Genomic DNA, 14940 nt, shown 5'->3' on the forward strand with positions numbered 1-14940 from the left:
TTTTGCAGGAAATGACTTCGATTCACGCTAATTTTTATGTGCAATTTGTGATTGTTCTTACTCTCTGGTCGCTATATCTCACTAGCCTTTACAATGTTGTCAGCCATCCCCCACGTGAGAGAGGTATAAAGTGCCACGTCGCCTTAACATGGAACTTCGATTTACCCCAGGTACTAGGTACATGTTCCCCTTCACATCAAACCTCTAATCGTTTTTAAGATACTTCATCAGCTGCTCCACCCTGAAATGTTGCATGCAGGAATGGACGCCCACCAGGAAATGACAATCGAGTAGAGTTTGGAAGAAAAACAAAAAAAAAACGAACAACCAACGAAGCGGACAGAACAGAAGCGCCGAATCAGACTAGTCCAGCAGAATTACAAAGTTGCTCCAGAGTCACCTTGAGGTCGGGCAAACCTTATATCAGCACAAATCTTTTAGTCCATCAATCTGGTCACGGGCAATTCTTTGTATTTCACTGGCTTCACGAAAAACCTAGAAATTAAACTAATGTCTAAATGTGAAGAATATCAACGGCAGTAGGAAAGATACCATGTATTACAAAAGGCAAACCTCGACCAGTTAACATCCTATTGCCATAAAAACTCTGCAAATCTCGATATGAATAAACTGATCACAAAAAGAAATATCATCTTCACCCAAAAGGACGGGGAAAACACTTTATTATACTGCTACAACAACCAACGATACCAAAGAGGACAGGCAGGCAAACTACTGTAGGTATCGCACAACCAACTAGATCACCAAAGTTTTGGGGAAACGAGGTAGACGTTTGAACTAAGTAGTGAGGATGGGAGGCATGTAGTCAGATTTGGCACCAAGAACCCGAGCCTTCGTGTCAGGGAAGTGCTCGAATCCTGGCAGTTCAGTGATGACTCCGTCACTGGCAACCCCAATAGGATAGCGAAGCAGATGACCAGGCAAGTCGCGCTCAAGTGTCTCGCTCGAGTAAAGATCCCAGTACTTTTCAGCGATCTGATTCACCTTCTTGATAGATTCCTCACTTTCAGGCTGGAGGAACGAGTCATCAAGCATTCCCAGGTGCTCATACCACAGAGCCATACGGAAGCCATGGATCTGTCCACGTGCTGGCTCTCTTGTGGCCAGATGATGGGGCTGGTAAGCTCCCATTGCAATCTCTGAGTCTCTGGCACCATCCATCGATCTCTGGTTGATGTTGGCAGATCCAACTATTATGTACTCATCATCAACTGCATAAGAAAAATGTCAATACAATCACTTCCCAAATGAAAACTTGATTAAAAAAAGGACGTAAGACATCAACCAAAGTAGAATAAATACTCCATGCATACATTGTTGACGCCTAAATTTTGATTAATCTATTTTTTGCATAAAAATTATAAAAAATCATCTCACATATTTATTTTTAGCGTACATTGCATTGGCATATAATCGGGCAAGCGGAACACTTAATTTAGCATGCGTCTAGACTAGGCACGGGATGGAAAAATACACCGAGAAGATTTGAAACTTCAAGGACTGTATTGCAAATACTTAAAATTTCGGGGACTCGTATTGCAAATACTTGGAACTTCGGGGAGTATTGCAAATACCAAAAGAAGATGAAGAAGGGAAGATGATGAAGGGAAGATAATGAAAAGAAGATGAAGAAGGGAAGATGATGAAGGGAAGATAATGAAGGGAAGATGAAAATGGAAGGTGAAGAAATGAAGATGAAGAAGGGAAGATGAAAATGGAAGGTGAAGAAATAAAGATGAAGAAGAGAAGATGAAGATGGAAGGTGAAGAAATGAAGGTGAAGAATGAAGGATGAAGAACTTTGCCTATAAAAGAGAGAGCTCTTGGAAGAGTTTTAGAAGAGGGAAGTGGAAGAGAATTGAGAGAGAGAGTAGAAGAGAATTGAGAGAGTTTTTTAGGGAGGTGGAGAGAATTGAGAGAGTTTTGAGAGAGTTTTTGAGAAAAATCGAAGAGAAAATTCGAGAGTGAAGAAAAGAGTTTTAGTCGAGCATCATCTTCGACGAGTCCCGACACATATTTCGCCCCTTGCAACCCAACAACGCCATTGCTTGCCATTTTCGACGACAGCCGCGTTCTTCCCTCCGAGATCTTGAAGGGAACTATAACGTGTATGTGAGTAAGATTTTGTGTAATAGAAGGTAATCCTTTCCATCTCGATCTACAAAATGTAATCGTTTGGTTTGAACATTTGTTTGTTTATTTTAGACATGCCACGTGTTCCAAATTTTAGCATTATTACATGTTAATTTATTTTTATAAATACTGTGACTAGCTGGTTTTCTTTTTTCTAAATCACCCATGGTGTATATCGTACAAAGTTCAATGTTTTACATCCCCATAAAAAAGAAGAAAAACCAAAAAATTGCATCTTTGGATTTCAAGCAAAATCCATCAAAATAGCCAAATCAAATATTTTTCATGAAAATGGTACCGAAAGGGCGTTAGAGAAATCGACGTAACCAAATCCCGAATTCAAAATCTCGGTTCGCGGAAATAAGATAGTTTTCTCCCGCTATTTTATTTAGGTTTCTAATCAACCTACCAAAAATGATTAGTGGCGGCTCCAAAAATGAAAAATCTTTTGCAAGATAATCACATGAACCATAAGTTGCGATTTGGTATGGACTTGGGAGAGTCCGAGTTAGGTTAGTTAATTAATTAACCCGATAATCCATTAGCCCGAAAATTAACTTGTCTATTTTTTCTAGGTCGCGACATGCCTTGGGGACTCAAAGAGGACTTAGGCCGATAATTTCATGAAAAAGAAATCACTTGATTTGGTAAACTTTGGTTGAATTCTCATTCTTAGGTGTTAAATGTTTTTGCAGATTGGGAGTTATAAGGGGAGGAGTGATCGGCTAACCCTTTGTTTCAGCTTGGTGAATTGGAATTGTGATTTAACTTTTGAATCATGGAAGCGGTGTTTGCCTTTAATTGTTGTGCATGATTTATCGTATTTGCACTGACTCGCACATAACCGTGACCGGACTGGGTCACACTAATAGTTTTAAGATGGTATTTAGATGGTGCTTTAACCTTGGCGGTAAGGTTTCGCTAAAGGTTATCCCATCTGGATCCCGAAAATTTTTCAAAAATGGCTCAAGGGTCGTTCTCATACACGTGAGGCTACGATGCATGAGAATTGCCCTTGTCGACCGAACCAAGCCGAAGTGATTGGACCCGACTAGTCATGACTATTGTACGCGAGGTTGCGACTAGTCATGATGATTGCGCGCGAGGCTGCGACATGTCATTTCGTTCATCATTTCACTTTGCAAAGCCTTTTGGATAGATAGAATAAGATTTAAATTCACAATTCATGCGCATGTCTTTGTGATTGGCATTTTCTTCGTATGAGAGGTAATTTCTTGTCTCTTGTACCCTGTTATCTCATTTTTATTTTGGGCCGGTCCATGGTTTAGGTTGATTGTTTAGAAGTTTCATTGTCTTATTTTCAATTTCGCACTTTGCTTCCGTAGCTTTTACAATTTCATCGGTTGTCCTCAATTTTGATTTGGCTTATTCCTGTTGTGCGATTTTTACTAAATTCTACGATCGAGCTTTGAGTAAGTACCAAACACGAAAGTTGTAGACCTATGTTTCAACTAATATCTTGCAAAATTTCAGAATTAAATTCATAATTTAAGATGGCCCTTCGTTTTTTCAACAACATGCGGTTATAACAGTTTTCTGAACGTGATTGTTTTGGAGAGACACATTAAACTGATTTGATCCGTGCATTTCTAGTCTGATTGGCCAACATAAAAGTTGTTCATCACCTTCTCAACTATAAGCTCGTAAAATTTGGACATGTTTTGATCAACGTACGGATTAATACGAATTTTTTTAAAGCGGACAAACTGAAAATTACATGTTTCAATCCTTTGGCCATAATCACTTTGTTCGTTTGAGTCTAGAGGGATGTCATGGGCCGGCTCGCTATTCTTGCTCCCTATACTCATTTTGGGTTTGTTACTGCGTACGGGTAATTTGTCACGGATCCTCTACACATTACTCGATCGCCGCAAAGAGGATGTCCGACATCAACGCTATCGTCGTCTTTGCCCTAGACGAGAAACTTGGCTCCTTGATCGAGCGCTTTGAAGGGATGATGTCCCGAAAGATGGAAGAAATTATGGCCGCCTTCACCGCCAAACTTCAATCATCCGCCGCCATCCCGCCGCTTCCTGCTCTAATTCCTCCTACGGACAACGTCGGTAAAGCCCTAGAAGCTACTCCCTATCCGACAATGCCGCTAGAGGATGTGATCATCACAGGCGTGAACTCGAGCACGCCGCCCGTAGTCCCAATCCCTCAAGCCAACCCCGTGGCCCCCGGGTTGAATGGTGATACGGTCAAACTTGTTGGCCCAAATGGAACAGAGGATCCGAGAGGTTAAGGGGACTCACAACATACCCCGGATTGACTTGTCTGTCTTTTCAAAGGTCAGGCCGGAGAAGTTCAAGATGCCCGACTTTGAGAAGTATGATGGAACTTCCAACCCGGCCACGCGTATGTACCGGGCAAGAATGAATAAGCATGCGACCAACGGTCCCTTAATGGTTCGGACCTTCCGGCTAGTTTAAAAGAAGCTGCCATGAGATGGTATACGGACTACGAGATCTACCGGATGGATGATTGGGAGAAGGCGCTAATGCTTTCATCAAACATTTCACTTTAACTTGGACGTGCTCACCACCGGAGAGGACCTTGAGGCTTGAGATGAAAAAGGAAGAAACAATCAAGCAATATGCCACGGGTGGAGGAACGTGGCATCTCAGTGAAACCGGTCCCTCCCGAAAGGGAACTCATGAAATTGTTTGTTTCCACCCGCCGCTGTTATGAGAACTCGAATTTTGGGATCTGTCACGTCATTCAGCCATCTCATCGCAATGGTGAAGAAATCGAGAACGGCATGAAGAAAGGTTGGTACGGTGATGTCGCCATGACGACTAAGAGGTTTGTGGTAAGGAAAGACAATGAGTCGGCCGGGTCAACATGACCTACGGCCCAAAAACCCACGACCCACGCCGTCGTGCAGATTCCTAATCGGCCAGGCTAATTTCGGCATGCAACGACAAAGAGGGAATCAACGGTCTCCTCGGCGGTTACCCCTCTACCAGAACCCCGTCGTGTACTTGCGGTTCGCGTAAGAGAGATTTATCGACTTCCGAGCCTCTACGACCCAGAATACGAGCTTGCCGAGATATGATCCATCGAAGAAATGTGATTACCTGCGGGGAGCTTGGACATGACACCGATGGCTGTTTTTGTGAAGCATCGGATTCAAGATCTCCTGGATTCTAAAGCATTCTCATTTCAAGGCAACAAACAGCCAAATGTCCGAATAATCCTTTGCGATCATTCCGGTAAAGTTAATTGTCGTATTCGGGTGGGAATACAGGTTGGTGCTAGTAAGGATGAAGGAGTCTTCGATATCGCCGGTTGTTTTGATGATGTAACCATTTGCTATATCGAAGACGGAGCGCATAAGGAGGAACCTTACCCGACGCCTAAACCTTCCAAATCATTCATTAATGCCATATGTGATGATCCACTAGAGAGTTTAGATTCGGAGTAACATCTTTATGTTTATGCAATCCCCTACGTGGGACATTTTCTGTTTCCTTTAGGTTTTGGATCGCATTTGGATTTCTATTCTGTCTTGCACTCTTGGATTTTCTTTCCTATAAGATGTAATTTCATATCAATAAAATTGCACCATTTTTCGAATCTTGTTGGAGTATCCCAAACCAACCCGATGACGATAACCAACGACCAACAAGTTTGTCATCATGGTAAGAATCGAGGGTTGGGCTTCTTCAAGAATTCATGTCCCACGGTTTTGAAAAAATAAAAATAAAAAAAGTTCTTCAAAAAATCATATCGTAATTAAGCCCTGTTTGTCCTTTTGATTTTGTTACTTTATGTTTCAAGGGGAGGGGAACTTAGTGGATTTGAAGTATACGACCTAGATGAGTCCAGTCCGGATTATGAGGAAATTCGTCGGATTTCGAACGACATGAGGAGATCAGCCCTTGACCGGTGAACAAACTGTCTCGGTCGACCTAGGCGATGCGGAAAACCCTAAAGATGTTAAGATCGGGGCAAACCTTTCCAAAGAGATGATCGAGCGCTTGACTAAGCTCCTAAGGATTACTGTGACATTTTCGCGGTCCTATGCGGATATGCCCGGTCTTGACCGTTCCATTGTCGAACATTGTTTGCCGACGGATCTTTCGGCTAAGCCGTGGTGCAAAAGTCAGGAGGGCCGGACTAGAATTGGTCCGGAAGATCAAAGAGGAAGTCATGAAGGTGCTTGACGTCGGATTCCTTGAGACTACGGAATATTCGATTGGTTGCCAATATAGTCCCGTCATAAAGAAGGATGGGCGTATTCGGTCTGCGGGTTTCAATTGTTCTCATTCATGGCGGGTACAATCGGATCCCGATGAATGTCAATGACAAGTTGAAAATCACCAACACCACGGCTTAGTGGTCGGGGGAATGATAGTGGTCCGAGGCGTCTGGTTCGATCCTAGGATTTGGCGTCAATGTACAAAGATTAATAAAAATCTTTTACTGCAGTTCAATGCCGATTGAAGCTCACCAAATGGTTACAAAACCGGAGAGATAACATCACAAACATACAATCCGATCCGGATGAATCGATCTTTTCAATTCAAAGTTCGCAAGGAATACGTACAAGGGTAAAGCAGATCGTTTCAACTCGTTTAGAACATGAGAACGTACATTGACGCTTTCCCTTTTGATTTTTACAAGGGTCACCTTTCCGGATAGGGAAGTATCCCTTCTCCCTAAAATTAATGAAATGAGAAATTCCCGGAGCCTTTGACAATCTCATGTCTCGAACCGGATAATGAAGTTTTGCAACTTATTTGCATGAGCGGGGGCAACTCACGATCCACGCCCTAAGAAGTTTCTTATGTGCTTGGAATTTGTCCACCAAGATAAAAGTTTTGCATTTTACATGCTCAAAACACTTATACATTGCATAGTTTGCGCATGACGTTCCTCATGTTTAATTTACCAACTCGAATAAGGAACATGAACCGCATAAGATACATCGAATGTATGGAATGGGGCGACAGGATGATGAAAGGCAATCTTTTTCCAAACACGTCCCATTTTTTCAGGCGAGATGAACGGTGGCCAAATTCGCATTCCCGAGGTAAAGAGTTTTCTCGCAAAGGTACGATAACTGAAGTAACGGAGGCGTTCATTTCTCTATCCTAAACACTACGAGTTATCCATTGATTACTCCTTTTGAGCGGTGGTTTCATTTCTTTCCTGTCAAGAACCACCCTACATCGGGGTCCGATGAGTTAATTCTAACAAAACACGAGGTAAATGGTTAGAAATTTTCTTGCTCGGACTAACATTAATTGGGTGTTTCTTTGCATTTATACTGAATTTTAATTCAAGTGCCTTAGGATGATGAAGATCATTCACTTTCTATCCTATACACTTCATTCTTTGCATAGCCCACTTGAGCAAATTCATTTCTTAAACCCCTGTTGGTGATCATTTGCTCATTCCAAAGGCGAAGATAGCATTTTCCCAAGGATTAGAATTGGAGATGGTCGAGTCAACGGAGAATTCCCGAATGATCATTATGCTTGTTGTAATTCTGGTTCAAAGTCATGGGATTGTAAAAAAGGAGAGGCAAACTGGCTTAAAGGAGAAGGGCCCGCTCTAAAAAAAAAAAAAAAAAACAAAAAATAAAAAAAGCAAAATAAAGAGATGTCGAAGGGCTCTCAAAGAAAAGGAAAAGAAATCTTTTCTCGAAAAAAAGAAAAAAAAGAAAAATGAGAGTCGGAGTAAGAAAAGCAAAGGCGATCTCATATGAAAATTTCAAGCATAGGAAAAGCAAAGTGCCTACCAAAAGTAAGGCCAATGCACATTCATTTGTAAAGTACTTCGAATTTTGAATGTACATTTTTGCATGTTAAGTTGTAAATTCCATGTACATGTTTGCATTGTGTCTCTTGCAAATCCTTGCAGACACTTGTTGTGAAGAAGACTCCCAAGAAATCGTTTGTAAAGTGCAATTTTCGTAGAAAACTACCATCCCTCATTCAATGATGGTATTCTTTAAGACATTTAAGACCAAGATCGGTGACTAGTCGGCGATGATCACTAACGTCAAGCCCCTTCTCATTTAATTTCTGAGCCAAACGAGCCTTTTCGTTCTCGTCCCCAATCCTAGCCTACGTTATAACCCTCCAAAGTCTCTTCGATTAGGGCACTTGAGTTAACGTGAGTTAAATGATTTTAAGCATCACTCGAAGAAGTTCGAGCAAGATTATTTCTCTCATTTTTGCAGGATTCTTGACTTGTAAATCCGGGCAAATGATGAAGAAATTCATTCACTTGACTCAACGGAGTCCCCTTTGTAAACCTTTGACCTAGCTCTCATTACGGTCCTAATCAAGACCTCGGATCGACTTCGTATCAATTGCGAGATTACTTGGATCCTTATCGAATGCGATGATGGAAAGATTGAGTGATTTCTCTTGAATCTAGACAGATAAATAGCTTTTCTCGAGTGAGAGAAAGCCCTTTCGGACTGAAGTCCCCTATTCCTCACATTCGAGGTATTCGTAATGTGAGAACCTCCGGACAAAATTGGTAATGCAAACTTGACGAATGGTTATGCATGAACCATAGTATGAGTGATTGCATTATACTCATTGTTGAATATGTTTGTGTGTGTTACCTCGACATTCTATGATAGGTAATACATTCCATGTTCGAGTTCCCTCCCGGTCTCGAAATTCATCCAGGATTATTGAATGAGCAAGTTTTTTTGGCAATGCCTACCTGTACGATCAGAATCCGCTTCGTTCCTTGATTAATCGTTTGGAGAACCCGTAAGTTTTTCGAACCCCTTTTCAAATTAACAACTCTTCTCATGATAGTTGTTATGATTCAATTCGCAATATGCCCCTTTGTACTTATCGATTCCATTCGATGGTGCTCCCATCAAATATTGTTCAATTCGTGCAATATGCCTCTTCGTCAGTCGTCTCTACCGGCGATCTTGACATCTTATCAAATCATAACGACGTAGCTCTTATGGTTTCAATCTCGGGAAGACATATGACGCGATCTTGACATCTTATCAAATCATAACGACGTAGCTCTTATGGTTTCAATCTCGGACGTGAAGACATATGCGCGATCTTGACATCTCTTCAAATCGTAACGACGTAGCTCTTATGATTTTATCGGATCACGAGACGTATGCACTGGTGATCTTGACCTTTAGTCGGCTCATAATGACATAGCTCTTATGATTTTCGGCCTTTATCAAATCATGAAGACATAAGCACCCATATTTTTGATCCAAACCAAATCATAACGACGTAGCTCTTATGATTTTGGTTCCCTTTATCGAATCGTGAAGACATATGCTGGCATTTCGACATTTAATCAACTCACAACGACTAGCTCTTGTGAACTTGATCCCACTTCTTTCGACTCACAACGACGTAGCTCTTGTGATCTCAAACGACCACATATCTTGCGCCGTCTTGCATTAGGGAGAAGTCTCGATAATGATAGGCCAAATACCTTAAAATCCTTGCATCGAAAGAAGCTTGGAAATTAAGAGAACCATTAGCTTACGAGAAATTTGGTAAAAGGTATTCTTGTATGCGATCCATGTGGTTTCTCTAACATGAAAAAGGGAAATTATGACACGTGTTATTTACGTCTTGCATATCATGCATCACTTCATTACATAAAAATGGGATTAAAACTCCCGCCAAAAAGTTCATCCATAATTTGTCAAAATTTAGGATTCAATTTGTCTTTGAGCGGAACCTCTCGGCCTCCACTCAAAGAGGGGCAGTGTTGACGCCTAAATTTTGATTAATCTATTTTTTGCATAAAAATTATAAAAATCATCTCACATATTTATTTTTAGCGTACATTGCATTGGCATATAATCGGGCAAGAACACTTAATTTAGCATGCGTCTAGACTAGGCACGGGATGGAAAAATACACCGAGAAGATTTGAAACTTCAAGGACGTATTGCAAATACTTAAAATTTCGGGATTGTATTGCAAATACTTGGAACTTCGGGATCGTATTGCAAATACCAAAAGAAGATGAAGAAGGGAAGATGATGAAGGGAAGATAATGAAAAGAAGATGAAGAAGGGAAGATGATGAAGGGAAGATAATGAAGGGAAGATGAAAATGGAAGGTGAAGAAATGAAGATGAAGAAGGGAAGATGAAAATGGAAGGTGAAGAAATAAAGATGAAGAAGAGAAGATGAAGATGGAAGGTGAAGAAATGAAGGTGAAGAATGAAGGATGAAGAACTTTGCCTATAAAAGAGAGAGCTCTTGAGAAGAGTTTTAGAAGAGGGAAGTGGAAGAGAATTGAGAGAGAGAGTAGAGAGAATTGAGAGAGTTTTTAGGGAGGTGGAAGAGAATTGAGAGAGTTTTGAGAGAGTTTTTGAGAAAAATCAGAAGAGAAAATTCGAGAGTGAAGAAAAGAGTTTTAGTCGAGCATCATCTTCGACGAGTCCCGACACATATTTCGCCCCTTGCAACCCAACAACGCCATTGCTTGCCATTTTCGACGACAGCTTCTTCCACTCGAGATCTTGAAGGGAACTATAACGTGTATGTGAGTAAGATTTTGTGTAATAGAAGGTAATCCTTTCCATCTCGATCTACAAAATGTAATCGTTTGGTTTGAACATTTGTTTGTTTATTTTAGACATGCCACTGTTCCAAATTTTAGCATTATTACATGTTAATTTATTTTTATAAATACTTGACTACTGGTTTTTTTTCTAAATCACCCATGTGTATATCGTACAAAGTTCAATGTTTTACATCCCCATAAAAAGAAGAAAAACCAAAAAATTGCATCTTTGGATTTCAAGCAAAATCCATCAAAATAGCCAAATCAAATATTTTTCATGAAAATGGTACCGAAAGGGCGTCGTAACCAAATCCCCGAATTCAAAATCTCTCGGTTCGCGGAAATAAGATAGTTTTCTCCCGCTATTTTATTTAGGTTTCTAATCAACCTACCAAAAATGATTAGTGGCGGCTCCAAAAAATGAAAAATCTTTTGCAAGATAATCACATGAACCATAAGTTGCGATTTGGTATGGACTTGGGAGAGTCCGAGTTAGGTTAGTTAATTAATTAACCCGATAATCCATTAGCCCGAAAATTAACTTGTCTATTTTTTCTAGGTCGCGACATACATATGCAAGTAAATTAGACGGGAAGACAATATTGTACGTTTTAATATTTAAGTAGGATCTCAACTGTATGACCACACCTCCATATTGCTTCAACTCTGATGATCTCTTCTAACGCTGAAGATACTTGAAAATGAAAACCTAAAATGGAGAGAAATTAAATAACAAACAAATAGACGAGCAAGACACTCACCGATCATCATCTTGGCGTGAACATAGATCATAAATCGCCGAGCTTCCTGGGCTCTCATATAATCTGAATCAGGTTCAGGCTTCTCCGAAGGCTCATATTCTCCACTCCTCTTGACCTCTCGATTTCCAAGACAGAAAAGTGTCAAATAATTTCGAGGGTCCTCGTCAATACCCTTCGCTTTCAGAGCTTGGATAATATCCTTGTACATCATCTCCAATGTCCTCTTCTGCCAATCTAATATTGCCTGCACCGATCCACTCTCTGGAATGCCCTCAGGCCACATTGGCACTACAACATAGACACTGAACCTCTCCCCAGCTTCAATCTTACTAACAATTTTAAGTGAAAGCTCCTTGGGGATAAGATGCAAGGCATTAATATCCTCAGCCTTTATACCATCAGCAGACCAAGCAAACGAGCTTCCCAGAAAATACTGGTTCTCGATATAAATGAAATTTTTGGCACGTCGGATTGCATTTATATAAGCATCCTGAATGCTTCGATCGATGATATTATCCTTCCCACTGACAAGCCCAGCTCTAGCAGCATCTTCAGGAGTCTCGGGGAAGCCAAAAGCAGCTCCACCATCTATCGATCTGAATAATTGCACGTGCCATCTTTCAGGGTCATCGGCGAACATAACAGGAGAAGGGGGGATAATAACATCATCAAGCTCCCTTAGCGGAAGAAGCACATCCTTACCGCCCTGCTTTCTCCATCGCTGCTCAAAGTTAAACAAAACGTCCCAAGCAATGGGTCCTTCAAGCCGCGAGTGAATATCATGCCAAGGTTCCCTAGGACCACCCTTGGTGATTGAAGCACCCGCAAAGTTTGGTTGGTGGAAATCATCATGATGAGCTGTATCTAATGTCCTGAAAAGAGAATGGAATTGAGTGTCGTATCTCCCATCACACAGATCAATACCACCTACAAAGCTCACAATCCTCCTCCTTTGTGATCCTTCACTAGGCATCTCACTGTCCACCACAACAATCTTCTGGTGATGAGTGAACATGGTGGAAATTTGTAGATCTTGAACAATGCTTCCACCGTCATCAGGATTACGAGGGCACAAGACACAGTGCACGTCGGCGCTGTGGAAGTAATGTTCAGTTTCTTCATCATGAGTGGCCATCAGTCCATCCTTTTTCAACAAGCCTACAGATGTCCTATCATCCCAAACAAGCATCAGCACCCTAACCCCTTCACTTGCCTTCTTTTTTAGTAGCTCCCCTATAGTGATATCTCCTCCAGGCCTTGGCCTCCTCGCATCCCTGACAAGAGAGATCTCAGCATACACTGACCAACCAGTAATGTAGATCAAATGCTTTGCATTGCTGATTGCATCAAAGATATCTTCCCAACATCTGTGAGGCTCGTAATACTTGCCTCCAGCAAGAGGGATTTTTGGAACGAAATTGTCTGGGACGTGAGCATCCTGGTAAAGAGATACTTTACATCCTTGTCTCTGTGAGAAGAATGTATAAGGAACTCCAGGAAATTTTGCACTTCTAATACCCCAACCGAAGTTACGGTCTTTGCTGACATCAAAGTACTGCAGCTTCACATGGATCTTCGAACCTATAGAATTTCTCTCATCATCCACGATTTCAACCCATCTATCCAGCTCTTCCCCGCCCAACAACTCATCAACAGGAACATATGCTCTTCCAATCAATGTTGCACCGATAGGGTTGTCATCCTTGATGGTAAATACAACATCTGAGGCCATGTGGGCACAATAGATGTGGAAGGACTCATACCAGCGTGGGCTAGAAGGTTCGTTTTGGATTATTCTTGTCCTTCCAACTCTAGCCTTTCCTAAATCAATTGTGGCATACAGTTTAGTCACTCCCTTGCCTATGCCAACAGTCTCTTCAATATTAGCCATAATCTGCAACGAAAATAAAGTTTATCAAACTCTGATGATTGAAGATAATAATTTCAGCTAAAACAAAGATCCCATCAGCAGCAATGCTTGAGAAAGATGCCCATACATAAGCTTAAATCGTAGCAACTGTGCAGCGACAATAGTCAATTATATGCCTCTTTGCATAAGATGTTCTCTCATCTGGTCGACCAATTAGGCAGATTGACATGATGCATATTATATCAACCTCTGTGAAGAACTTAATATCATAGGTTGATTTACAGAATCAAGTTCAACAGTCTATAGAAATTAGTGCATGAGACCATGGGCGTCGACAACATCAAGTAATCCCTACACCAATCCTCGAGTCCCTCCCATCTTTATCTTTGTCTTCTCCATCAAGATAAGTTATTCACATGTCATTGAAATAACACGGGTTAAGCTTACTCAGGGCACAAGATCACTGAAGTCAAGGGCCCCAAAGACACGATAATCCAAAAGAAGATCCATAAAAGGGATGAGATATACCATAATTAACAGAAAAGAGACGGCCAATACGTAGTGATATACAGACGAAAAAAAACCAACAGAGATCCTAAGCGATATCACCAATGTGAGCCTATCCCCATACTACCATCATGAAACCACTCCCTTTCGTGTTTCTTCGACATTGATTATGAAAAAAGAAATCGGAAAACAGTTTTCTCGGTCATCACACTGTAGCGATATCTTACAATAAAAAAAAACTACCGTTCTCACTATCAGCTAAAGCATCTCCGATCGAGCTCGAAACACATGGCAACGCCACTTTAGGCCTTCGTTCTCAGCAGAACCGAACCGATCAACGACGATCCATGGAGATCGAGGAGATGTACCTTGCGAAAGAACTTGGGAGCGCCACCGTGGTGAAGCTTATCCACTTCATAGACCGTGGCGTGGAGCGTCCCGTGCAGCAGTATCTGCGCCATTTCTCACCTGCACACGGAGCAAAACCCCGAATCAGACAAACAGGATCGCGAACCGGAAACTCCCCAACAGTCCCCGCCAACTCCAAAACTCTGCGCAATCAGGGACGCAGCAGAGATCAGGAGATCGACAGCGACGGAAGAAAGATCAGAGGGAGAGGGAGAGAGCTCTGAGGGAGGCTCACGAGAGATCTGAACACGGGAGGGGAGGGGAGGGGAGGGGAGGGGAGAGTGTGAAGCGGGGAAACGAAGGTGGGTGGTGGTCAAGATGGAATGCGAAGATCCTGATCCGATATTTGCTGTATCGATGCGAGTGCGGAGTTCAGATCCATTCACACGCTCGCGCGATCCAAATTCACGGACGTCGGTGAATTATTTACGCGGAAATTGCACTGGTCCAACGCCCGAAAGCACACTGACAACGCGAAGAGCGGAGGGAATAAGGCAATCCATAGATTGAGCTCCTTCGTCAATGAAAGAGCCACCGCATCGGTTTGACAGTGGACAATAGACGTGACCTTAACTTTTTGGGGAAATTAAAGGTGAAGCCCTTGTAGTTTCGCTTATTTCTTCTTTTGGGGCCTTTTGTTTTGTGTTTTTTTTTTTTTTTGGGTAACTCTCTCTGAAATTGCATTTTCT

General features: G+C 41.7%; 1 protein-coding gene across 1 annotated transcript; it reads right to left on the reverse strand.

The window, feature by feature from the left end:
- Positions 1–535: 535 nt before the first annotated feature.
- Positions 536–14735, reverse strand: LOC115737533 (phospholipase D alpha 1). Its single transcript, XM_030669702.2, has 4 exons — positions 14487–14735; positions 14212–14311; positions 11467–13360; positions 536–1232 (listed from the first exon to the last, which is right to left on the reverse strand). The coding sequence occupies exons 2-4, from the start codon at positions 14302–14304 to the stop codon at positions 799–801; spliced, it is 2421 nt and encodes an 806-aa protein (XP_030525562.2). The 5' UTR covers positions 14305–14311; positions 14487–14735; the 3' UTR covers positions 536–798.
- Between the last annotated feature and the right edge of the window lie 205 nt (positions 14736–14940).

Source organism: Rhodamnia argentea, chromosome 2, assembly GCF_020921035.1.
Source record: "Rhodamnia argentea isolate NSW1041297 chromosome 2, ASM2092103v1, whole genome shotgun sequence".
Classification (NCBI taxonomy): Eukaryota; Viridiplantae; Streptophyta; class Magnoliopsida; order Myrtales; family Myrtaceae; genus Rhodamnia; species Rhodamnia argentea.

Bases quoted from the DNA above. Each gene is read 5' to 3' on its own strand.
- LOC115737533 (XM_030669702.2), bottom strand. From the start codon at position 14,304: ATGGCGCAGATACTGCTGCACGGGACGCTCCACGCCACGGTCTATGAA. The intron at 13,361-14,211 runs GTACATCTCCTC...TTTTCGTTGCAG, and splicing joins CTCCCAAGTTCTTTCGCAAG to ATTATGGCTAATATTGAAGA. The intron at 1,233-11,466 runs GTGAGTGTCTTG...TTTCTTATGCAG, and splicing joins TCACGCCAAGATGATGATCG to TTGATGATGAGTACATAATA.